Source organism: Heloderma suspectum, chromosome 3 (genome assembly GCF_057233095.1).
Source record: "Heloderma suspectum isolate Gila_16-S chromosome 3, 16-S_ref, whole genome shotgun sequence".
Classification (NCBI taxonomy): domain Eukaryota; kingdom Metazoa; phylum Chordata; class Lepidosauria; order Squamata; family Helodermatidae; genus Heloderma; species Heloderma suspectum.
The window spans coordinates 47,878,026-47,904,118 of NC_139460.1; the positions used below are offsets into that span (position 1 = coordinate 47,878,026).

Consider the following 26,093-nt stretch of genomic DNA (forward strand, 5'->3'; position numbering starts at 1 on the left):
AGCATTCTGTCACCCATGTTCTGGAAAACTTAAAAAGCTCAACATAAAAAGGGAGCGAGCAACTGCTGTGATAATAGTTCAAACAGATTTCGCTCTTACGGGATATTTATCTTGCAGCTGTAGACACTCATCCAAAAAGGACAGCGATCGATCCACAGACTTCTTGGCCCTCTTCTTGGAGATTTCTCCAGCAATAGTGTCTCCATCTGAGAGACACTGGAACCAGTCTGGCTGGATAACCCGTTGGATGGTCATGAACTTTGACGCTGTCATTTCAATTCGCCCACCAAACCCCCATATAGAAACTGTCTGTCAGAGACAAGGACACACAGAGTGTTTAAACAGAGCTGGCTGACTTCATCCACCATAAATTCATCCTCTCCTGCTACTACTCTGCCCCCTACCTGGCTAAGCAGCATTACTACATGTCTCATCCACATGAACTCTCGGAATCCTCAACACCTCTTCTCTACCTTTGATGGTTTGCTAAGGCCCGCCTCATTACTTCTTCCCTTCCTTGTTCTCTGCCCAAGACTTTGCCTCCCTCTTCAGTGTAAAAATCAAAACCATCCCCTTTACACACACACCCTTGCCCCTCTTCCTATACCTCCCTCTACCATTTCCTCCTTTGCATCTTACTTGATCTTCACTCCTCCCATCCTCCACTGTCTGAAGGTCTCCTGCTCCCTCAAAAGACTCCACCCATTTTCCCTTGTTGTCCTGTTTGCTTGGAACTGCATCTCAGAACACTTGTATAATGTCACCTCTCTTTCTTCCTTCAAATCTCTTCTCAAAACCCACCTTTTCCATTATGCCTTATGACTGCAACATCCATGGGGCTGGAATCTATTCTCTCATACTCATGCACACTGATGGTGCTACATAAATAAATAAACAAGATGAAGCACTGAACCACAGCTATCTTTCTGTGCCAGCTTCTATGTTATTATAAACCATTATTCAAACACTAGCCCTCACAGGCATCACATATAGGTCTGAAAACTTGAGTTACTAAAGCTGTCATGACTCAGGGCATGTTACAACTCAGAGGGAGGGTTCACACAATCACTAGGACAATCATGGGTTTCAGAGTGGTTTGTAAACCACCCCAGCCACCCACCCTTGCCAGGTTCGGAGGTCACAAGAACCTGCACCTGGTGAGGGTAATTATGCTAATTAGGTGGAACATGTGGGGCGGGAAAATAAGCCATGGTGGCTTATTTTCCTTCCATGATCATGTGAATGAGGTCACAGTCATCTTTGGATAACTAAATGCAGTAAATTTAGACAGGCAGTTGTACTGAACAAGACTTCACTTCATTTAGCTGTATATGCTGATTCTTAATTTTAAAAATTAACAGAGACACTCAATTAATTTAGGCTTTGATACATCTGCTGAATGGATCAACAAGCTTCTGTTCTCCTGGGCAATCACTCCAGCAATTATTCATATTAACTTTACCATGTCTACCATTTCAGGCAAAAAAGAAATTCCCTTTCTGTATGCATGTGATCCTTACAAAATCAGAACACAGGGTCTAGGCACACAAAGAACATTTTCATATAATATGTAGAACGCTGTACCATATTTATGCTTTACATCCATGAAGAGTGGAGAAAAACTGTGGATGCTGAACATAAGACATGGTTTTTAATCAAGGAAAGAGTTGCATCATATTGCTAACGCAGAAAAAAGATCAGAACCCCGGACACTGTAGAACAACTTGCACCTCACCAACCCTTTACTGTGGCCCCCCACAGGCGTGCTGATCCTGCTACCAAATCCTCCCCCAGCAATTCCCCTACTGCCTCTCATGTCCTCTATACCTTGTTGTTGTTGTAGCCAGGTGGGCGCCAGGTAACTGGGTCATGAAGGGAGCAATACAGTACTGATTCTGGCATACCTGAGTACACAGTAAAAAAAGAGAGCCTTTTAATATACATACTATGAAGGCTGCCAGTGGTAACTTTCCAATACACAGATTACAGCAACAATAAGCATATATCTTATCCTTTCTAAATAGAAAGCCAATATTTAATTCATTTCTGCAGATACTATAAAATTCCACCGATTAGCTCTGTTCACCTTCCAGGTGACAGATGGAGCAAGATGGCTGCCACAAAGTCTCTGTTTCATAGCCTCATCTTTGACATGTAGCTTTTGGATTTTTATTTGATTAATGCTACTGTGGTTAACACTGCACAAACAAAATGATAGCTGACTCGCTTGCCTCCTCCACAATTACTCTTGGGCATTTGACACTTGACAGTTTAGCCTTGATGATGAAGTTGTTTCAGGCCACAGCTTTAAAGGACAACAAATATCAAAATAAAAAAGGGTGAGCTGCAATGAAAAGAGACCTAAAGCTAGATCAGGACTGCAAATCATGGCTCAGTCTGAATGCGTCTGTTACATTCAAACATTCTCTTTTACAGCTCTAAGCAGAGTTTACCAGGACTTTTTGAGTGAAAGACAGTGCATTTTGAGCAGAGATCCTTTTAGGAGCTTAGTATAGTTAAGCTTCCCAATTTAACTACAATTCTGTGAGACTTTGGTGCTTAACTTACTTAAATCCTTTACAAAGCACCAGCTGTGTTTTCTGTCAAAATAAAGACGTGCTGAAGGTGGAATGGAGATAAGCATGCTGAATACAACAGCTAGGTAACTGGGAACAGCTTTAAAAATCATTAAGAAGTCTTAGAATCAAAAAGAAAATCAGGGACTTTATCCCTGTTGCTGATTGAAGGTATGATGGCAGTGCATCAAAAATCTCCAAATGTATACTTGCAGTTTCCATCACTGCTAATCTCATTTTATGGCTTCAAGCTGAGTTACGATTTTGAGGGAACACAGACTGCTTTGAAGTCAATTGCTTGGCAGCTCCCACCTCCTGGCAATCTAGCCGTCTGTATGGCTACCATATGGAAAACTGGTCAAGCTATGTGTGCACACACACAACCACTAAATAAATAAATAGAAAGCTGGGTTTGCAGTGGAGGCGGGGAGGCAACACTGTCTAGCCCTACATGCAGTAGCCTCTTTACACATACATAACACTATTAGCCTCCATGCAACAGAATATAAAGTAGCCATTGTATGTCAGGGGGCTGTTTGTATTGGTTCTTAATTCTTAGAAAAAAATATCTACAGTTAGGGTATTACAGTGCAATGTAGATCCTACTTATCATCAGTGGCTTGCTGGATCATTATGCCCTATATAGTTTTCAATGCAATACTAGATACTGCCTGACTACATCCCCAGCATTCCATTACACCAACACACATAGTTTTACCTATGAACTTTCCAGTTCCTTCTTTATATTTCGCCAAGACCTCATGAAGGTCTGCCCTGCATTCAGACAGAAAAACACATTAGGCAGACAACTACAATTAATGCATTTATTTATCTGTGATAATTATATATCACTAAATATAATAAAATCCCTAAGCTATTCACATTTAGAGAAAAGTGGATTCAGTACACTAAGGGCACAATCCTATGCATGTTTAGACAGAGAAAAGGCCTACAACTCCCAGCATGCCCCATGTAGTTGTAGGCCTTTTCTCTGTCTAAACATGCATAGGATTGCACTCTGAATGTACAATTCTGATACTTGGCAAAGAAACAAAGATGTTCCAGCTGAAAGATGCACTGAGTGGAATCAAACAACAAAGTACTATGTGGCTGTTGCTTACCACGTGACCCCATAGTGGCTATAACCACACAAAAAAAGAACAGCGATGTGGGGCAGACATTTTTTCAGTGCTTTATTTTTCCATGGAAAATTTTCCATTACATAAGTTCACTCTTAACAATGAATGGATGCCAATGACAAACACAATGTTAGGTAACTGTGGCAGTTTCGAAGTTGCAGATGAACAGTTGCCAGTATATCATATACAGTTCTTTGGGTTGCTAAAATGTATTAGTATGTCAACAGCTTTCAGTACCTTTGCTTGTTCTTAAACAATGTAAGAGAAGAATATGCTATTGATCCCTTTTATACAATCAAAACAGTCCACCGAGGCTGATTTAAGCCATGGTGGGCTGTGGCACACGTCAGCTGGGATTCAACGACCATGTCGTGCCGTGTGAACCCAGGTGGTGGGAGCTGTGCAAAAGTTTAACAACCCTCACATAACCCATGGTCTGCTGTTGTGTTACACAAGGGTTGTTTAAGCTGTGGCCTGGCATTAAATATTCAAAATGGCTGCCCACATGCACTAGCACATGGTGCAGTCCACCATGTCTTAAATAAGCCACGGTCGTCTGTTTGATTGTGTGAACCGGCCCGTTGTCTTTAAATGTTTATAAGCATTCCAGTAGCGATATCAATATAACTTATTTACATCATATTAAGTATGCTTTAATTTTTTTCCTCAAATATTTCAAATCAAATATTTGAGGTGTACTGGGAGAAAAAATTAACATGGGACACTTCTGTTAGCTCTGCTGTTTACTAAATACAGGTTTAAAAAAACCCATGCTAAATTATGTAACTCTGCAGGGCAGGGATAGGAAGCCTCTTTCAGCCTGAGGACCAAATTCACTTTCAGGGAAGCTCTTGGGGGCCCCAATTCAGTGGTGGGTGGGGTTAAAGGCAAAGGGGGCAGAGCCAAAGGAAAGCAGAGTGGGGCCAAAAATACCAGCATGTTGTAGCTTAAAGCTCTTACTGCCAGGAACTAAGCCTTAGAAGAGGCATTTCAACCTTTTAAAATGGTGAAAAACTGCATGAAACCATCAACTGATTGGTGGTTGGGAGAAAGGAGGTGGGGCCAGGGGAAGGGGGGGCATGGCCATCTGGGGAACCCTGGAGGGCCAGACTGGGATCCCAGGAGGACTGGATTTGGCCCCTCAGTCTGAGGTTCCCCACCCCTGCTCTAGGGTATCAGAAAATTTTCCAACACAAATGGAAAATATTACGATGCAGATTACCGTATGCAAATTAGCCTAATTTGCATAGGAAAAATTTCCAATTCAATTTTTTCCAGAAACCCCACATTACTAAAAAGAGAATCACCTGTAATGTCTGGCCATGCAGTAAGCCAGGCACACATGTTATGCTAGCAAAGATACACTGCAAGAGAAATCAGATCTATTGATGCCTAGTCTGCACCGGCCTCATACAGCTGGACGGGTACAATTAAGATGCTGTTTTACCTATAAAGGCCTAAATTGCACGGACCCTTGTTTTAACAGGAGAAAACTGAACTCACAGTGCTGAAAGCGAAAGTTGTGCCACCACAGGAACACCTTGGACCATCTGCAGAGTCTCATGGGTCAGATGTGGTGCTGATCCCATTTTGGTGTAAAGCAGACAACCTGGAATCTCCATGGACTGAACCCCATTCCTGCCAAGGTTTGTTAGTGTGCCAAGACGGCAGCCATCAACTACTTTGGAGAGACACAGTTTCATCTTCATTAACGCACCGGAAAGGGAGTAGGAGAGGATCAGTTCACACAGCCCTCTTTAACATACAGTGGCCATGTGAAGGTTTAAGGCCTGCAGAGGCAAAGGGGAAAAAGTCAGGCTTAGAAGCATGGAGGTTTTTTTTGTTGGGGGGGGTAACCCTGAGGGGAGCCATTTCATTTCCCCAGTTAAGTTTAATTTCTTCAAGTTTGAAATGGTACTTTCAGTTTTGAGGGAGGAGGTAAAGACAGCGAGAGAGCCAGTAAGAGCAGAGCCAGGAGACCAAAGCCTGAAGAGGGTGCAGGAAGTAGCAGCCTAGAGGAGTCTAAGTACAGCTAGGGTAAAGGAACTTGCATTTTGAAACTTTTATTTTCTTTTAAAACCTTCTGTATAACTCAACTCTATTATGTAAATACCTTTCGTTGTTATTTGCTTGTTTTAATTTACCAGTAAACTGTTGTGGTTAAACCTTGTGTCTACAGTGTAAATTGCCCCACACCTACAGCCTAAATCCCACGTTACTGGGAAGGGGAAGGTTAAAAGAAGGAAGGTGGGACTCTTAAGGAGACAAAAGATCCTTAAGGAGTTGCTCTTAAGAAGGCAAGAGTTCCTTAAGGTGTTGCTCCTTTGGATGGGTGGAATGTTTCACCAAGATCTACAGCCAGCCCTAAGTTGACGCTCAAGAAATTGCCGAAGATTTTTCAGGTCTTTGAGGTTAGTTCTATAGAGCCGAACACAATCCTGATCTGCATTTGAGAGATATCTAATTCTGCCATGCCAGATACGCCTTCTCGGTCTACCTGCTTGGTGTTTATAAAGCCAGCCATTAGAAACAGTAGCAGCAGAAGCTGCATTCTGCTCTGATCAATGATTTCTGCTGTGGAGAGCTGTGAGCAAACCAAAGTGTGAAATTACAAACTATGGTCAGTAGAAATGTTGTATGTGACAGAAATCACTACACTAAAAGAGATTTAGAAAACCTTCTCTGTCCTCCTCTTTCATACAGCAAGAATCCTATTGCCTCAAGGCCAAGTATGAGTTCCTGGCCATGAAACCTAGGCAAAACAGACCTAAGCAGCAGTGATAAGAAAATATTTGTGGTGAACAGTAGGCTGATCCAGTGAGAAAGGACTGAAATACAGAGGGGGGGGGGAGAGAGAGAGAGAGAGAGAGAGAGAGAGAGGCATTATAAAAAGAATTTTCCAAGCCTACTTCAGGAAGACAATTGTCAGTCACACAGGATACTATTAATGATTTGCCTGTGGAAGAAGTAGTGCATTCAAAATCACTTCACCAGTTTGCTAATCAATCATAGTTCAAGAAAGGGAAATGACAAAGCAATGACAATCCGATTCGGAAGAATTCTTCCGTTCTGTCACATCATCTATTGAAGAGGAATTTCTGATGGAGATGTCTGCAGAAGAACATCAGTTCCTCATGGAAGTGCAGCCCCTTCCCCCTGCTCCAAAACAGACCCCTCCTCAAGGCCAACAGAGGAGATGACAGGTAAACTGGAGAACTACTGAGGTATACAGGCTTACTGACATGGCAGTTGGATATGCACATCTGTGTTGCCCCGGCCATGGGCGTTGAACTCTTAGGTTAGAGGTGCCAAGATAGTGATAAATCAGATTCAAAGGTTTACTTACAAGGAGACTTTATTGGGTAACTTACAGCACACAGACGTAATCTAATGGTTGGATCAGACAGCTTCTCTGAACCACGAGCCATTGGGTCAAATGGGTTTTATACAATACATGTTAGCAGTATAACAGCAGCAAGCACCCCCTAGCGTTCATTCCCAGCATAAACTAACAGCACTTGGTTCTCAGCACAGTCACCTGTAAACAAACTTCGCTTCCCAGGCAGAGTGCTTGATAACTCTCTCACTCATTAGTATGGAATGTGCTAGGCTGCGCTATTGGCCCTTTGAATTATCTTCACATGCTCAGAGGCTTACTAGCAAGGGAATTGCAACAATAATGAATGTAAGCAAGCATTATGGATCTCTAGGCCCCTCTAACACTAAAAATGACTTGGCTATGCTCCTGGGGCCAATACAACATCTTTCTGTGTCAAAGTCAAATGCCAGAGAGGCAGTGACTGCACAACGAAATTTCTGGACAAGAGTAGCTGGGGAGGTCTCAGCTGCTGGATTCAATCAGCATTCCTCAAACCAATGCTTTAAGAGGTGGAACAACATCAAAGGTCAAGTGAGGAGACATGTTGCAGATGCATGGACATGTCTCGGAGCATATGTGCCACTTCAGGTGCTGGGCCTTGAGGATAGAGAACTAAGCGTTGCAGGACTCCTGGATGCTTACTCAGATTGACAGGCAGAGAAGAAACTCCTGCAGGTGAGTTGATCCAGGTGACTATGCGGCATTCCCAGTGACTCTAAGCTGACTACTTGGAAGGGAAACATGCTCATAACGCATATCATGGGTGAGCAACCTGTTGTTTGAAATGTGCTTCTGCCACCAACTCCAAAAAGCACAGCCAAAGGTAAAGGAAAGCTGGTGTTGGCAGAAACCTCTTGGGAGAACAACATGTGGGCCATGCATGATATAGATGCATCTGCAGTTACAATGCACTACGTCTCTCTTGCAGGTTACCCACTAGATACAGCTGGTGATTCAACTCCAAAAAATGCTGGATCATCAGAGGAATGTTATGAACTCTCTTATCAAAGGAGGATTTATGGGTAAAATCCAACATAAGTTCTACTTCACCCATTGAAATGAATAGGATTTAAGGTAGACATGAGTTAAGTCGTATTCATTCCAGTGGCTCTACTCTAAGTAGAACTTACATTGGATTTCAACCTATGCTTATTCATACAGTTGATAAATCTTAATTCTGTATCCTATAGATGCTGAAGAATGGCAACCTCATCAGCGGCAGCCAGGAGATCCTGAAGTTTGTGATATTTTTCGACCCATTATTGTTCTGTTTTGCAACTATTTCCCTGCGGATGTTTCAGCCTTATATTTCAGCCATAGTCAGCATAGCCAATACTGAGAAATTACTGATTTATAAGGCCAAAGTAATGAGGGGCAAAATTTTCAAACTCCAGCTTTGCGTGTAACATAGCAGCCACTCAAAGCCACACTCACTCGAAGTGTGATATGCTATATTGATGTCCCTGGACTTCTACAGCAGCACTAGCATAACCTATTGACAGATGCGTCTTCTCTAGGCAAATACATGCAGCATATGATTGCTTGCCTGATGATGTTATAGGCCATAGAGAGAAACCCCATAGGGACTGTGCCTCATGCCTTTATGTTCATTAATTTCTGCATTCTTGAATTTAGCCAGGTACCTCAAGAGGACAGAGACCAGGGTTAGTGTCAACCTGTGCATTGTCAAGAGTCCCAAGTCAAAATTAGCATTACCAAAGGTACATGAGGGATCTTTGGATGCAGACTAGGCAAAGCCAGTATGTGATACATCATCGCGAGAAGGCAGTTCTCACAAAGCTCCAGACTTTGGATACAATATGTCAGCATGAAGAGCCTATTCTCACACAGCTCCAGGCCTTGCAAAAGGCCATGACAGAAGAACAACAGAAGATGAGTGAGGAAGTGAAAGCAACCAGGGCTGCAACTGAGAACTGGATACGTGAGAGAAGCCATGATCATTCCACACCTGTTTTTGTCTCAGCCCCAGCCAGCGTAGTCCCACAGCACTCACTGGCCACCATCATTGAATCAAATGTTCTCTCCCATGATCAAGGTGAGGTGGCTGATTCAGAAAGCAACACCACCACCGGGGAACCATTGTTACTCGTCACTGAGTTGAGGAGTGGGCCAAGAGAACACAATCCCCACCAAGGTTAGGGGCAGAGGCAAGCAACAAGGAAGGGGAAGAGGTTACCCCCTTCCTTCCAAGGTTGTGCCAAGGCCCAGGCTACAGAATGCACACCAGCTCTCAGTGTGTTAAGTGGTCAAGGATGATGGGAGTGAAGGTCAAACCATTTCTGGGAAACCACATGGCTCTTATGTCATTAACTGATTACCCCCAGTATAACATGTCCTCCTTTTGTGGTTATCTGCACAGGAGCTTACTGAGCTCAGCATGCCTACATACTGGCACAGGAGCAGGAAGAAATGGAAGAGCAGGAGGAGGAACACAATTTCAATACTGTGCTGCCTCAGCAGCAGCCACAGGATCCAGCTGAGGAGCAACAACCTGAGGAGACAATATGCCAGGGGGAAAATGAAGGGAGCCTCCAGAAGGAAGCGGGAGCTGGAACTCCTCAGCAGACCTTGGTTCTAAGGCAGTCTTCAGTGTCTTACATCTCTGATATTGATATTGGACATAGTGTGGAACAGGTGAGGATGCAGAGTAAGTGGATTATGGAGAAACATACTGATCTATATTTTAACATTACTGAAGACTGTTGAATGTGAATATGTATAATAAAAGTACAGGTTGACCACGGAATTCTGTGCTGGGTTCTGTTTCAGAAGTGTTGCTATTTTTTATTTATTTATTTATTTATTTATTTATTTATTTATTTCATTTCTATACTGCCCAATAGCCGAAGCTCTCTATATGAGAAGTGTTGCTATATGATGAAATGGTAATCTTGGACTTTAATGTTTTCTCTCCTTCTACATTCATCCACTGTTGACAAGCTGGTTGCTGTTCAAATGGACATCTCCAGGACACTGACCAACGTTGGTCGCCATGTGGAAAAACTGTCCACATGTTTGTCCACATTGGAGGCTTCCTTTAGTAAGCTGCAAGTTGGAGGGTAGTGAGAAATTTCTTCTATCAAACTTATCTTACCCAATTTTTAATAATGCAGTCTTTTTAAGATTAAATAAATAAACAATGTCTGTATGTTTTCATGGGGACATATACTTTGTATTAAACATTTGTTTTACACATTTCATACAGCATGTTGTTGTTCTTAAGTAATACATATACACGCACGTACTTCTTTCTCTGGGAAGGCGTTGTGCTGCATTAAATTGCACTAAGGCAATGCGCTCCGCTTGTGAAAAATCCGCATACGCAACTTGTACCATGTGTGCAAGCTGCACTCACGGATTTTGTGTAACTGCTTTTGTGACCAATTGCTCTGGCAGAGTTGAGCAAGGGCAATTTAAGCTGGTGGAATGACATTGTTGGATACAACCCAATAACTGCAACTGTTTAATTGCCACAATATCTACTTGGAAAACGAGTTCCAAACAGCAGCCATGTAATGTTAAATTGTTGCAGCAAAAGGACCAAGGGCTCAGGAAGCCCTCCTGAGCAAGACCTACTGAAATAAGCAGGAGCTGCTTAAGAGTATGGAACTGTATCCTAGATAGTTTATTGTGGCACACACTGTTGTGGGCAAGAGCCTACTTCACCACGTACTAAGGAATAGGAGATGTTGGCTGATGGGTTAGTATATGTTCCTTCAGTATGTTCCTAACACTGCTATGTTATGTTCCTATGTTCCTAACACTGTTAGGTGGATGCAGGCCTGGTTTAAAGGATTACCCAGAAACTCAGAGCTAACTAGCCTGCTACAATTACAAAATCCCTGCATCAATGGGACATCCAAGTTGGGGACAGACAGATCTCACCTATGGTGAAGTGGACTTTTTATGCTTGAAATATTCTCTGTAGCACACTGATATCTCCTAAATGAGATCTAGGAGTACTCACCTCAAATTTTACACAAGGAAAACCTATTTACAAACGGACGTTATTCACATTCCTATGTAACATGCAAACTAGCTCACAGAGCCAAATTAGACATTATGTGGGAGATCCATGATTGGATTTCCCAATTTTTCTTTCTGTACAAGAGCTGGGGAATGAGGAGAGGAAGAGAAGGAGATTTGGATCAGGGCTACAGGACGTGGGAGGATCTAGCTCTAACCCTTTCTTCCACAGCCCTAATCCAAACCACCCCCTCAATTTATTAAAGAAGGGGGCAGAGGGAATATACAAGCATTTCCCTCCACAATAGCAGGTGGAAAGTTTGGAACGGGACTGATGCACAGGGGGAAAGTGTTAAACCCCTACAGCTCCAGTCCAAATTGGAGGGCCTCCAGCTGCTTTTAGAAGAAAATTACATTGGGAATCCAATTATGGATCTAATCAGTTAAGATGGAATGGGGATTTTGACCAGGATAGAGAGAGATGCAAGGGCAGAAGAGATAAAATGGAAAATATCATTCCAGCAGCCTTCAATGGTAAATTGAGAAGTATTGATCATTCCAGCAGCATTCGATTAACTGATATTCTGTAATTCTGTTGTTGTTTCCATGCAAAGAAAGAACACCACCAACATTTACACAATAAGTCTTGGGCTAATTGTGCACTGTGTGGGAAAACATATTTCTTGCTTGCTTAAACCTGTAACTTGAATGCAAGATATGTATATTATCAATTTTTCATGTTTTTAAACAGAAAAAAGATTAATCTTCTAATTGCTATCAGCCCTTCCAGGGATGGACCCATGTTCATTATAAGCAACATCTTGTTGTCATCTTCCTCTACAAACAAATACTTCTTGCCTGCATGGGCATACGAATAACTGTCCTGCATAGGAATAACTGCCTCGCATGAATAGCTACAAATGAGCGGACACCTTAGCATAAGATTGTTTTAGAACTATTATACACACAAATACAATGAGTTGATAGGCTAAAGTGCAATTCTATGCTCACTTACTCAGAAGCAAGTCCAACTGATCACAGTGGGACTTTCTTCTGAGTAAACCAGCACAGGATCATGCTCTAACAGCTAGTATAGAAATTACTGTATCTGGCTAACTCCCATAAATAACTGCTCACATGAATGGCTGAACAGGGGAAACAAGGAAGATCTCAATGGCTCCTTTAATAACTAGAAAAACAGCAAGATGCTTTTCTTTTTTCAATTCATGGAAATAGCAATTGCCATCTTTTGTGTGTCCAGATATTAATTTAGCCTTCCCCAATCTGGTGTCCTCCACATGTGCTGGCCAATAGCCATGGTGGCTGGAGATTACAGGAATTGTAGTTCAACACATCCTGAGGGCACTACTATACATTAACTGATACACTTCAAAACATGTCAGGTATACAGATATAATAATAATAATAGATGTTAGTAATAAATAATTCAAAATGCACCATCACTACCATCTTTGAGGTGGTAGAGTTCTGGACCATGCTGCTTCAGATGGGACATACTAAAACAAATGACAGCATTTGCCCATAGGGAAAACATGAATGCCCATAGGGAAACATAGGATTCTACCTGCCCATAGGGGGATCCTGAATGCCCATAGGGAAACAAAAGCTTCTACTTGCCCATAGGGAAACATAAGCTCTTACTTGCCCATAGGAAGATCCTGAATGCCCATAGGGAAACATAGGCTTGTACCTATGTTTCCCTATGGGCATACGGGACCTTCCTATGGGCAGGCAGAAATCTAAGTTGCCCTATGGGGAGGTAGAATCCTATGTTTCCCTATGGGCATTCATGGTTTCCCTATGGGCAAGTACTGTCATTTGTTTTAGTATGTCTTGCTTCAGACTGGGGACTGCCATTTTGAATGCCTCTCCGTCTAAAAAAAAGAAACCCCCAAAATTCCCTGCACGTAATTAACAAGCACATCAAAGAGAAAGGCTTAGCATAGCCTGAAGGGCTAGTTTACTACACACAGGGAGGAGCATTTTTTTTTTAAAAAAAGATGGCATTCACCCTGCAGTAACGAAGTTGGTACTGCCCAGAGGTCTACTCTGCTTAGTGCTTGTAGAACGACCGGCTGTTACGGCTTTACAAGAGACGGGAACCCCGACTGTCGGCCTCGGGCAGTGCCCGCCTTTGTCCTATCGCGTTATCCCAATCAAAAGACGAGCGGAATACAACCCACCAGCCGCAAATTGTGCCTCCGTCCCCAACACGCGACAGCCGGCTGCTCCCGTCGCGACCATTGGCTTCCCCCCGTCGCGCGGACCCACCAATCAGAACAAATATCGTCATCACGAGTCGACGGCGGAACGTAGATCGTGGCGGAGGGGAGAGGCGCCCGGCGATGGTGTTACCATGGCAAAGTAACGGACGCCACGCTCAGATCGCGTTGCAACCTGGGTCGTGTAGTTTGTGGTCCGCTCTGTTGAGCGTACACACTGAAGGGGAAGGACTTCATTTCCCAACATTCCTCGCGTGCGTCCCGAGCAAATGCAAGAGGGGTGGGCGAGGAAGAAAGGAAGGAGCCTGTGCTTGGCTTCTTCAATGGCGGTTATAAGACCCCGACCCGAGCTTTACCGTTGGCGGCGTTTCAGTCAGCCTGCATCGCGGCAAAAGGTAGGAACAAAGGCTGTGTCGCTGCCGCAGCCGGGAGAGTTGAATATTACTGAAATCTCCCTCCCCTCCGGCAGCTGCTATTCGGTTTATACGATTATAAAATTATGCGTGGTGTGGATAGAGAGGTTTTTCTCCCCCTGTTAATACTTGAACTTGGGGTTATCCAGTGAAGCTGAGCAGTAGGAGATCCAGGATAGACAGAAAGAAATACTTTTTTACACAGCAGCACATAGTTAAACTATGGAACTCGCTGCCTCAAGATGTGATGATGATGATGGCGACACATTGAGATTGCTTTGAAAGGGGATTGGACCAATTAATGAAGGACAAGGCTATTGGTGACTGCTAATAATTATGATGACTGTAGATTATCCTCTGGGCCTAATATCAGTCGAGTGGGGACCAACATTTAGGAGAAGGGTTTTGTCCCCATCTCCTACCTGTGGGCTTCCCAGAGGCATCTGGTTGGTCTCTGTGGGAAGCATAATGCTGGTCTAGATAGGCCTCTGGGCTGGTCCAACAGGGCTTCTCATGTTCTTAATCAAGAGGTAATATTGCCCTTTGGTGGTACTCACTGATAAAGCCCAAGGTATGCCTACTCATAGGTCAGTTACAAGCATCCATCAGAGTGCTGTTGATCCCTTATAGCAGGCCTGCACAAACTGTGGTTGCATGTGACCCCCAGACATGTGTTGTGCAGACCTCCTGCCCTCCCCAATTCCTCCCCCTTTCCCAACAGATGGGTATAATTGTTTTTGTGCTGTTAATGGTACCATGAAAGCAGCTGTGCCCATCATAGAATAGTAGGGTTGGAAGGGGCCTACAAGGCCATCGAGTCCAACCCCCTGCTCAGTGCAGGAATCCAAGTCAGAGCATCCCTGACAGATGGCTGTCCAGACTTGTCTTGAATGCCTCCAGTGTGGGAGAGCCCACCACCTCCCTAGGTAATTGGTTCCATTGTCGAATTGCTCTAACAGTCAGGAAGTTTTTCCTGATGTTCAGCCGGAATCTGGCTTCCTGTAACTTGAGCCCATTATTCCGTGTCCTGCACTCTGGGATGATCAAGAAGAGATCCTGGCCTTCTTCTCTGTGACAACATTTCAAGTACTTGAAGATTGCTATCATATCTCCCCTCAGTCTTTTCTTCTCAAGGCTAAACATGCCCAGTTCTTTCAGTCTCTCTTCATAGGGCTTTGTTTCCAGTCCCCTGATCATCTTTGTTGCCTTCCTCTGAACCCTCCCCAGTTTGTCTGCATCCTTCTTAAACTGTGGTGCCCAGAACTGGACACAGTACTCCAGATGAGACCTAACCAGTGCTGAGTAGAGGGGAACTAGTACTTCCTGGGATTTGGAAGCTATGCTTCTATTAATGCAGCCCAAAATAGCATTGGCCTTTTTTACAGCCACATCACATTGTTGGCTCAGATTCAGCTTGTGATCGACAACAATTCCAAGATCTTTCTCGCTTGTAGTGTGGTTGAGCCACGTATCCCCCACCTTGTAACTGTGCATTTGGTTTCTTTTTCCTAGGTGCAGAACGTGGCATTTATCCCTATTAAATGTCATTCTGTTTTCTGCCCAGTGCTCCAGTCTATCCAGATCACTTTGAATTTTGTTTCTGTCTTCCAAAGTATTAGGTATCCCGCCCAATTTTGTGTCATCTGCAGATTTGATCAGCATTCCCTGCACCTCAAGTCATTAATAAAAATGTTGAAAAGCACTGGGCCCAGGACTGAGCCCTGCGGTACCCCACTCGTTACCTCTCCCCAGTTTGAGAAGGTCCCATTGATAAGCACTCTTTGAGTCCGATTCTGTAGCCAACTGTGGATCCACTGGATCGTTGTTTCATCTAGCCCACTTTGAGCTAGCTTGCTCATCAGGATATCATGGGGCACTTTGTCAAAAGCTTTGCTGAAGTCGAGGTATATGATGTCTACAGCATTCCCACGGTCTACAAGGGAGGTTACTTGATCAAAACATGAGATCAGATTTGTGTGGCAGGACTTGTTTTTGACAAATCCATGTTGGCTTCGAGTAATCACTGCATTGTTTTCAAGGTGCTTCCAGATGGATTGCTTTATCATCTGCTCCAGAATTTTCCCAGGGATTGATGTCAGACTGACTGGTCTGTAGTTCCCAGGTTCCTCTTTTTTACCCTTTTTGAAGAAAGGGACAACATTAGCCCTCCTCCAGTCATCTGGCACTTCCCCCTTCCTCAATGAAAAACTAAATTCATGAAAAACTAAATTCTCCATGAAAAACTCCATGAAAGCCTACTAAAGCCTACTCCTTCCCCTCTGCCCCACATGGCATTGCTGGTTCTGCACTGCTAATGGCTGCAGACACCCAGTTCCACTCTTGGGGTCAAAAAGGTTGTGTATGCCTGCCTTAAAGGGAATGTAGTGGGAAGGCACTTCTGCAATTACTATGTAGTGTAGTCCTAAGCATGAAGGTAAATCTCACTGAATTCAAGAGCCTTTCGTTCCCTGTAAATGTGCTTAGGAGGATTGCAACTATAAAGTTAAATTTTGTACTGGAAATTGTTATGTCTCCAATTGCTGCTTTTGTTATAATGTGTTTTTAAAATTGTATTTTATCATTTTATGTTATAAATTAGCCAAAGGACTTTGCTGTTGGGTGGGTTTATGTAAATGTAGCAAATACATTAAAAAATAGTAGTAAATAATCTTTCTAGTGGCTTGCAAGGATGTGCAGTCCTTTATTAAAAAAAAAAACCTATGGAGGCTGTTTAGTTTCACTTCAATATTAATATTTAATGGAATGTTAAACTTTTTAAACTTTTCCCCCCCCAGATGAAATTTGATCCTGACAATGTGGAGCACTGGATTAAGGTAAACTGGAATAAAGTGTTGCACAGCCCCCCTATACTTGGAAGTAAGTCCCATTTTATCCCATGGGACTTGCTTCCTAAGACTGAAATCTTGAGCACGTTTACATGGGACTAAGACCCATTGAACAATGGGACATCTTCTAAATAATCATCAAAGATAAGATTTGACTGTGATCCTAGCTACAGTTTACTTAATAATGGGTGTATTGCCTTACCCAAAGCTTTGCTGGCTTGCACCAGCAGAAGAACAAGTAATCTTTTCTATCCTTTCTGCATTTATGCAAATAGTGACTGAAATCCAGTGTGCAGGTTTTCCCTATGAACACATGACGCTGTCTTATACTAGCCCTACATAAAGTGGGTAGACTCTACACATGAGGAGGGCGAACGGGAATGAGTGCACTAGAACTGCCTCCCCTCTGTCATTGTTTTTGTTGCCCTCCATATCTGAGAGAGACTGTCTGCAGTGGGAAACCTTCTCTACCTGTGGAGGCACTCTGCACAATTTAGAACTCAACCTCCATGGATAGAGAAGGCTCCCTGTTGCAGACATTTACTTTCAACATATGGAGGGAACAAGGATGGCAATGGAGGGGCAGCAGAGCTAGCATATTTGTCTATCCCTCCTTGTGTGTAGAGCCTACGCATGTTAAGAAAGCCAGAATAGGGCTACTGAGTCAGACCATTGGTATATCAAGCCCGGTGTTGTCTGCTTTGACTGGAAGTGACTCTCCAAAATCTTAGGATGAGGTCTTTCCTAGCCCAGCTATTTAAGGTCCTTTTAAATAGAGATGCCAAGAGACTGAATGCAATGCAGACTGTACTTCTCCCGGAGTAATGTTTAATATATTCCAGATTATTTATCTTTACATTTCTTTTGTAGCGGGTGGAACAAGCTTCTGAGTTTGCTGTTTCTGAGGCTTTTTCCGCAAAAAAGACATCTTATTCTAGAGGGATTCATGGTCCAGTGCTGGATTTGGAAACTATGGAGCAGCTGCTAGATCATGATGAGGCATACATAGAAGGTATTTCCTAAACAGGATGTTGTTGGCTCCAGCTGGTCCAGAATATCTTAATAATCTATCAGTATTCATTGGTCACGTTCCAGAATCTTTACATGAGATGCATCTGTATGGCTTCTGTACGACAATGGAAGATTTGATTTTTTTTTTTCTTGGAAAATCAGAACTGCCCTCCCCCTGCTCAATCAGTGCTGCACTGCAAATTGCTGCCTGGAGGTTTCTGGGGTTTGGCTACCTGTGTTGGCATTGGTGGTACATAATAGTGGTGGATAGGGGTGCTTATTTCAGTACAGCAGAGCACTGCTAAGGAGCATGTCTATGGTGAAGCCTAAATAAATGTCATCACTATAAGTGGTAGCTTTAAACCAGCAGTGGGCAACTTCCAGTTTCTTTTAGGGTGCAGTCCTATGTGGATAGTTGGCAGCCTCCAAACTCACAGGCGACTGACTATCCAATGCAGGACAGGCGGAGCAGAGAGGGGGCCTTCTCCTCTATGCTCTGGCCGCCCTGCATTCATGGCTAGACAGCTGATTTCAGCTGTCTGGCCACAGGATTTCGGGGGGGGGAGGCTGGATGACGCATAGGAAGCGTCATACTGGCACTTCCATGCTCCCTGACCCCCAGAATGCCCCCTTTTTGCTCTGTGCTACTCTTCTGAGCATGGAGCCCGGGACAAACCTCAGCTCTTACGAGGTGGTGGGGGCGGGGAACTGGGTTTCTGGGAACCGAACTCGGAGTGCAGGCTCTGAGGTCGGTTCCCAGAATCAAACAATCCAATGGCCGTCTAGCCCCTGTCTAGCGGCCATAGGTTTGCTCACTTAGACTGTTAAGTTTCTTTTGTTTTACAACTTCAGCTTTAGTTGCCATTTCTAATCTGAGTAAAATTGTTGGCTACTTTCATTAACATAGCCCAAGAGCTGCTTAGTGATTGGATGCATTCAAAACTGAAGCTGGAACTGACAAGTGATCAAGAAGACGTTGCTGAAAATACTGCTGCTTGCTGTGTTCCTCCTCAAGAACACCCTATGGGCTTTCAGAAGTATGACAAGTTTGATGGTGAGAACTTTCCTGGATTTCAAATTGAGATTTAGAGACCCAGTTCGCACCATCAAACAACCCATGGTTTGTTAACCATAGGTTGTTTGTAAGCACAACAGAGAGCAAGTGTGCTGCCTGCCTCCCACCTGCTTGTACTTTCAATTACAAACTCAGGAACACCCTGTTCCTAGGTTGTTTCATGATGTGCAAACCTGGAAACTCTGGTATGTTTGGGGCTAAACAGCCCAAAGTTAACCTATGGGATGTTGTTGGGTTAACTCTGGGTGTTCCTGGATTGTTAATCGAAAGTAGAAGTGGCAAGCAGGCAGGCAGCCACTCCTGCATGCCCCTGCCAATTTTGGGGTTAAAAGACCAGGGAATTGGCTTGTGACGTGCGAACTGAGTAAATGTGGAGCCTAGTGTATTAGCAGTGTTGAGCACAATTTAATGGAACCTTGCTGTCAAAATGAAAAGTTGCTTACATGTACATGTGTTTATAGCTGAAGTGTCAAGGGGTCATAGTGCTGCGTGGCTCTACATTCATAGCTTCTGTTCTAATACTGAAATGGCTCTTTTCATGACATATAGCGAGTGAAGTGCTTAAGCAAATCTGTATTCACTTTGAGAATTCCTATTGCCTGGGCAGTTTTGGCCCTTGCTAAGAACAACAGGCTTGAATACAAGCTATAGTAAACACCAAATATCTAATCTGCATGCTTGTAAAAACAATTATCTTCCTTGTTGGGTATCTGAATGTGTAGCCGAAGTAGCAAATGAAAGAATTGTATAAAAAGTGTTATACCATTTCTGGATAGTTTGGCTTGGTAATGTCTGATTCTGATTTATTTTGTTTTCCTAAATCTAGCTAGCTGCTCTTGACTTAATCTTCCTTGTGTTTCTCATCTGTGTGTATCTGTTTCCCTTTTGTGTCTGTAATTATGTTTTGCTTGTTAAAGTGTTTTTCCTCTTTTAGTTCATGAGTAATATGTATGTGGCTTAAACAACTTGGTATTGTGTGGGCAAATGAATTTTGCTCTATTCTCTGTACTTGTGCATTGTATTAATGGAAACTGACCAGTGAATATTTTATACGAGACTGTGCTGATTATTCTCTAGGAGACCTAAGGAGTTTTATTGCTATACTTTTACACACTCTCAACATCACTTATGCATTATAGAATTGTATGGTTTTTTGGAACAAGAGATGGAAAGTACCACAGTGCAAGACTTTTTGCAGCATCTGCTGCAAAGTGAAGTTGTGAAGAGTGGTATATTGGAAGATCTTAGAACTGAAGATCTCAAGGAGAAAAGGAAGCCCAGGGACCCACGAATTACCATGGAGCTAAGGCATAAACAGGTGCGGGGATCCTTTTGTCTGTCTCCATGTATTTTAGCATATATTTTCTTTGCATGACCAGTGAGTTCACACATAATCAGGATTTGTATGGGTGCCAGTTGTGGAGGAAATGATCACATTAAGATATGAGGACATTTCACCATTTGTGTTGTCCACATAGTTTGACCTTTGAGGGCAATCAGGCCCTAATGATGCCACTATAACCTTGGAAATTGCAGGAAGAATGTATCAATGAAGGACTGATTCATACATTGTATTTCTTCATGCATTTTCTGAGCCTTTGTGTTGTCTAGATAAATCTAATGGATGAAGGAAGTAGTCACCAGTGGCTGGGTGACCAGTCAGATGGGCGATTAATAAATTTAATAAATAAATAAATAAATAAATTTGCGAGTGTGAAGTGGCTCTCAAAGTAACGCACTCAACAACATTTTGTTTCTCAGGGTACTCTAATATCTTTGCCTTTTTCTTGTTTTACAGGTAAAAGAAAATCGATTGAGACGGCAGAAGGAGCTTGAGCTTCTTAAACAAGAGAAGGCCCTGAAAAAATCTGTCATGTCAGAGGCGCAAAAGCAACTTCAGGAGGAGAAAAAGAAGAAGATTTTGAAAGCCAAGAGGGAGGATGAGGAAATCCAAAGGCAGATGGTGATGCTGCGGAAGGAGTTTGTAGAAAGAAGGCACTTCATGGAAGAAGCACGGAAAATGTAAGCTTAGGGGAACAAGTGCATGGAATTCAAGTGCATGTTAGGTCCTAGGACAAGGTCTTAAAATGCACAATGGAGCAAAGTTGCTGAAGCTAAATGGGTCTGGACCTAGTCAGTGTCTGGATGGTAGACCACCTGGGAAAGCAATGCACACCACTTTGAGTTCTGAGGGTATAAGACAAGATATAACATAATGCATTTTAGAATCTCATTCCAAAGTGCTGTGAAGCTTCTTCAGCTCTTGGATACAGTGACTGTTTCAGATTTTCACATGTGAAAAACTGCTTTTCCTGGCTTCTTAATCTTCCCAGCTTACTTTTTGAAATGACTGGACAAGCAGTCACCATGTTTGCCTTTTTATTCTTGCTAACACTGCATTATTACATCAGAAATAAAAAACTGTTCACTGTGTCATGCATCTCTCATAGTTACTTGGAAGCAAATCCCACTGAGTTCACTGGGCATGGGATTGTAACCTTACAATTTTGGCATTCTCTCTTTAGAGAGTCAACACCAAAAGCTCCTGAAGAAAGATTCAATACTTGGCTTATCTTATGTAGTTATAAGATGCTTGTCATACTCTTGAGGAGTTTCACAATGTGAAGCAATTTGTTGTTGTTCAGTCGTTCAGTCGTGTCCGACTCTTCGTGACCCCATGGACCATAGCACGCCAGGCCTTCCTGTCCTGCGCTCTCTCCCGGAGTGTGCTCAAGTTCATATTCATTGCATCGGTGATGCTATCTAGCCATCTCATCCTCTGCCGTCCCCTTCTCTTTTGGCCTGGGCAAAAGATTCCAAACATGTGCCATTTTACTGCCTCCAACATGCTTAGCAAAATTCAGATCTCCATAGAAGTAAAGTCCTTTGTATTTGGCAATCTTAGTTGCTTTTTCAACCAGCATCTTCTGAAGTGGTGTGTATCGCAAAGGGCTCAAGATTGGTAATTCTCTGCCACTTGCCTCTCTAGTTGTTATACACCTTTTTTCTTGAAATCCATGGAAACCATGACTGATCGTGGTCTTCTAGCTGCATTTGTGCTCTAAAGCTGTTATACTGTGATATACTATGGCATAGTGATATACACAATATTGATTTTATGCAGTTTACTTCTAAATGAGACAGACTTCCTTTTGTACATAACTCTTTCCTAGGTAGCGATAACAGAACTCTGCTCCTTTTAGAGCTGTATGACAAAAGTATACTGTGTAATAATGGAACAGGAAAGAGAGAAAAAGATAGCAGTAACTAAATGTATCTTGCTAATTGGATCACAAAACTACCCCTGCCTGATTGGATTATGTGAAAATAAGGATCTGATAACTGGCTGACAATGACATGAGATAACCAGCACAGTCCTTTTTCTCACGTATTTCCTTCTAGTTCCTCATGGATTGTCTTATTTTCAGGGAAAGAAAGAGGCACAATTTAAAAAAAACTCAGAGGCTAGTAGAAGTCGGCCTGTCTCCTGCTGTGCCAGCCCATCTGGATTGTGTGAAGGAAGGGCAAAGGAAGGAGAAAGAAACCAAGCTGCGGGACCTGCTGAGCAAGATTGAAATTGCAAATCAGAAGGTGAGAGCATTCATTATCTCGTATTTCAGTACTTCGAGCCATCACTGTTGCTTTTAGCCAGACCAAGAAATCCTGCCTGACACACCATCTTATCCCAACTGAAGACTAATGGCAGAGATCTCAGGATGTTCCTTAAGAGATTTGGCATTGAAAAGAACAAAGCTATTGATTGTAGCAAGGAGCAGTTGCCTCTGGTGAGCAGATGAGTAACAGAATCTGGGATCTGCTGTGACAACTGTTTGATGGGTTAGTTTAAACCTGAGAATATAAGACAATGTCATGTTGGCTGTGCACAGACAGTTTTTAATCTCTTGTACTTCGGTAGTCCTTTAATACAAGAAGACAGAGAGAGCCACTTGTCTAGCAGCCATAGCACTGTGTTGCAACTTGGTGTTAGAAATTGCAGTGCGTGGTTATATCACTTGTGCGCGCACTTGAAGAGAGCAGAGAATAGGGGAGATGCATAATAAGGCTGCAATCCTAGACCCACTTACCTGGGAGTAAGCCCCACTGGACACAATAGGTCTTACTTCTGAGTAGACAAGCATTGGATTGTGCTAACTTGTTATTTGGGGAGCCATACCTGTTCTGGCTTAATTTACCTCGAAATAACTGAGGGTCAGTTCACACTAGTTGGCAGTTCACACCTCCACGCTGTTTCTTTGCTTGTTTATTAATTAACATTTTTGCCCTGCCTTTCCATAATATCTCCAAGGCAGCTATCAACAATACAATGACAATAATATCAAAGAGGAAAACAGCAGATAAAATCCCAAGCCAGGGTGCTGGCAACTAAAGCATATTACTTTAAAAATTGGAATAGACCAACAGAAGTTAAATGCAATTTCCCACAGAACAGTTACAGTTTTGTGATGTGTGTAGTTATGACAGTATTTGAGAAAAACACATGAGACAGTACTGGAAGTGAGAGGGCAGCTGAAGAGCTAGGCAGCAGAACTGTTCTAAAACCTTTTAGAGAGCAATCTGAGGCTCTTTAAGCAGCCCTTCTGATATCTGATGCCCTGTTGGCAAGAGCCAGCAGGGTAGAAGTTAGGAGAAGGTGGGCCTTCCATGGATGGAGAAAAAAATCAGTCCCTCCCATTCCTGGCAATGGAAGGAAGATGTGAATATTTCCCAGGGATAGGGGTATGGCTGGGGGCTGAGAGAGGGTTGGAGCCATTGAATTTACAGTCTCTCTCTCCCTGCCCAGTAGCATGTCCCGACACACCCATTTTACCTCCTTCCTGAGGTTGGAATTCCAACCTCATAGAGGGAACCACTGCAGAAACCTTCCCAATTGGTGGGTGGAGCCAGGAGGGGGCTCCAAAACAGGAAAAAACTCTTCGAGGTCAGAGTTCTAAAACCTTGTAGGGCTTTTTCTGATCTGTCCTATGGCCCCTGAGACGATGCTGTCAAGGGACCATAAGTTTGCACCCTCAAAACTTCTTAGTTTGATTTTTAAAAGGGTGAGAACAAGAATTTGAGAGAGTAAATAAGACTGCTTTTTTCTGTTATACATACAGCTATTTCAAGAAACAGGAAGAGGGGGGGAAGTCAGTTGTGAAGAGGAAGATTTGTTTTGATGTTAATAAGCTGTTTGTCACTGATCTTTATTTTCTAATCATGGAGTGATTGTGTAAATACTTGTTTGGGAAGGAGGTGCAAAATCAAGTGAGCTATGATGGCATTTGCTGCTGTTTTCAGAATGTCAATGTAATTGAATATGTTTAGTTGATTTTATGAACTTTCCCAATACAGTGCCTACAGAAGTATTTCTCTACTTGGTACAAGCTTATTCTGGATCTCAGGATTAAGATGGGGAAAGCAAGGGCCCTTGCAGACTGGAAGTGCCAGCTGAAGACCTTGCGGGCCTGGAGAGATTATACATGGTCCCGTAAACTGGAGCAGGAGACACAAAAAATTGAAAACCAGCTTCGGGATCAGAACAGGTAGCAATATGTACTATGACTTCTTCACAGGTATGTTGATAGTGTGAGGGAAGTATCTAGTGCTGTTTTAGGGGCTGGTTGGAGCCTTAGAAATGCTTGCACATGAAGCAAAAAGATAAAATGACATCCCTAGTTTTGTTTTTGCTCTTTACTGGTTCCCCTTTTTTAAACAGGAAAACGCAAGGAAATACACGTTCGAGGCAGTAAAATAGGATGCTTTTAGATCAGGAGTGGCGAACCTCAGGCCTGGGGCCAATTCCGGTTCTCCAACCAGTGATCGTTTGATGGTTTCCCAGCTTTTGTACGGCTTCTTCCCCATTCGGAAAGGTCTCTCTCTTAAGGCTTGCTTCCTAGAAGTAAGAGCTTTAAGATAAAATTTTGCTGACGTTTTGGCTCCACCTTCTTTGTCTTTGGCTCCGCCCACCACTGGATCATGGCCCCTGAGAGCTTCTCTGAAATGGAATTCGGCCCTTGGGCTGAAAGAGGTTCCCCACCCCTGCCTTATACTCTTCTGCAGAATGCAGCTGCATCTTGTTGACTCAAGGTAAGGTTGGCTGTGCAGTGAGCTATAGCAGCATTATTAGAAAGGGTGCCATCAGTACACATGGCATTTTACAGAGTGCAAAAGGACAGGAGGAGCTTACAATCTAACATTCGATATAGGGGAAATGGAGGAAGCAGAGGGAAGTAAGCAGGGAAGGAATATGCTGTTTTAGTTGTGCTTAAGCCTGGTTACAAGAATAAGTTGCAGGTTTAAAAAACAATTGTTTGAAATTTCAGAGGCCCCGCTTTCCAGTGTCGCTTGAAAAAGTTATGAGGGACAATGCGCTATAAACTTCTGTAATTGATATTGTATCTATTAAAACTTGCCAACACATTCTAAGCTTTTTTTCTTGTTTCCTTCTTGGTCCTTGTGACATGAACATGACCCGAGAGTCTTGATGAGTAAAATCCATCCTGGACAAATCTATGATTCCATTGACTTTCCAGAAATTAAATTAGGAATCCATGTGGCTAATGCAAGGCTAGGCTAAATACACTGATCTGGGCCATTCAACCTGATGTTGCTGCTGTGTGACAACTTGCTCACAGGCAGTTCGTTACAAGCTGCATATCTCGAATTGCCTTCCCCTGGTCTAATACCTCAATGGAGAAATATGCAGATACGGCTTTTATTAGTTTTTTAATTCTTATTGCATATTATTCAAAATGTAATAGAGACTGTAACATAACAAGCAGGAAAATATATTTGCAAAAATAAGAACTTGTGATTTTTTTTTAAAGGTGTTGAAAATAAATACTTTTTTTAAAAATCGCAGTTAGACAATCCATGTTAAAATTCCAAACCAGATCTTAAGGGGGGTGGTGGGGAACCTAAGGAACCTGTGGTTAATTTTAGTGAATTTCTTTTTTTAAAGAAAAAAACAGTTGGCTACAGAATTTAACCGGAAATGCATTTTGCGCCATTACTTTGCTGAATGGCAGTGCTGGAGTCGAATAGAAATGGAAAACAGAGAACTACAGTTGAAAAAGGAGGAAACGAGGAGGAAAATGGCAAAGCTGCTAGAAGAAGTGGCACTGGGGAAATTTGCTCCAGATTCTTCATGGGATGCCAAGAGAATCCATGGAACAGAAGAATCCCAGGTTCAGCCTGTGAGTCATACAAAGGTACATTATGTTCATCTCTGGTTTTGTGTTCTGCTTTTTTTTACATGCGCACACACACAAATACATGGTCTGGACACGTGCACACTCCGTATGCCTATCTTGGCTTAGTATTATGTGAAGATGGCCAGTGAGTAGAAGCAGCAAACTGACATGATGTGTTTAACAAGATTTGTTTTTCCTATCCAGTGTAAGGAGATATCTGTCATGAGTTAACTC

At 42.9% G+C, this 26,093-nt stretch overlaps 2 protein-coding genes across 3 annotated transcripts in view; one reads left to right on the forward strand and one right to left on the reverse strand.

Moving 5' to 3' along the window:
- The window catches only part of QTRT2 (queuine tRNA-ribosyltransferase accessory subunit 2), a 33,863-nt gene extending 20,500 nt beyond the window's left edge, over positions 1-13,363 (reverse strand). The window contains exons 1-5 of the mRNA XM_084843109.1: positions 13,286-13,363; positions 5,219-5,505; positions 3,295-3,350; positions 1,828-1,904; positions 100-309 (exon numbers count right to left, since the gene is read on the reverse strand). Of these exons, the coding sequence (XP_084699235.1) occupies positions 100-309; positions 1,828-1,904; positions 3,295-3,350; positions 5,219-5,424 (549 nt within the window). The 5' untranslated portion in view covers positions 5,425-5,505; positions 13,286-13,363. The remainder of the gene's footprint in view (positions 1-99; positions 310-1,827; positions 1,905-3,294; positions 3,351-5,218; positions 5,506-13,285) is intronic.
- A 35-nt stretch (positions 13,364-13,398) lies between these two features.
- CCDC191 (coiled-coil domain containing 191) overlaps positions 13,399-26,093 on the forward strand; it is a 34,078-nt gene continuing 21,383 nt past the window's right edge. For both annotated transcript variants that reach the window (XM_084843101.1, XM_084843102.1), the window contains exons 1-9: positions 13,399-13,719; positions 16,533-16,571; positions 17,454-17,595; positions 18,502-18,648; positions 19,809-19,987; positions 20,468-20,691; positions 22,098-22,260; positions 24,019-24,209; positions 25,628-25,877. In XM_084843101.1, coding sequence (XP_084699227.1) covers positions 13,594-13,719; positions 16,533-16,571; positions 17,454-17,595; positions 18,502-18,648; positions 19,809-19,987; positions 20,468-20,691; positions 22,098-22,260; positions 24,019-24,209; positions 25,628-25,877 — 1,461 coding nt within the window. In that variant the 5' untranslated portion in view covers positions 13,399-13,593. The remainder of the gene's footprint in view (positions 13,720-16,532; positions 16,572-17,453; positions 17,596-18,501; positions 18,649-19,808; positions 19,988-20,467; positions 20,692-22,097; positions 22,261-24,018; positions 24,210-25,627; positions 25,878-26,093) is intronic.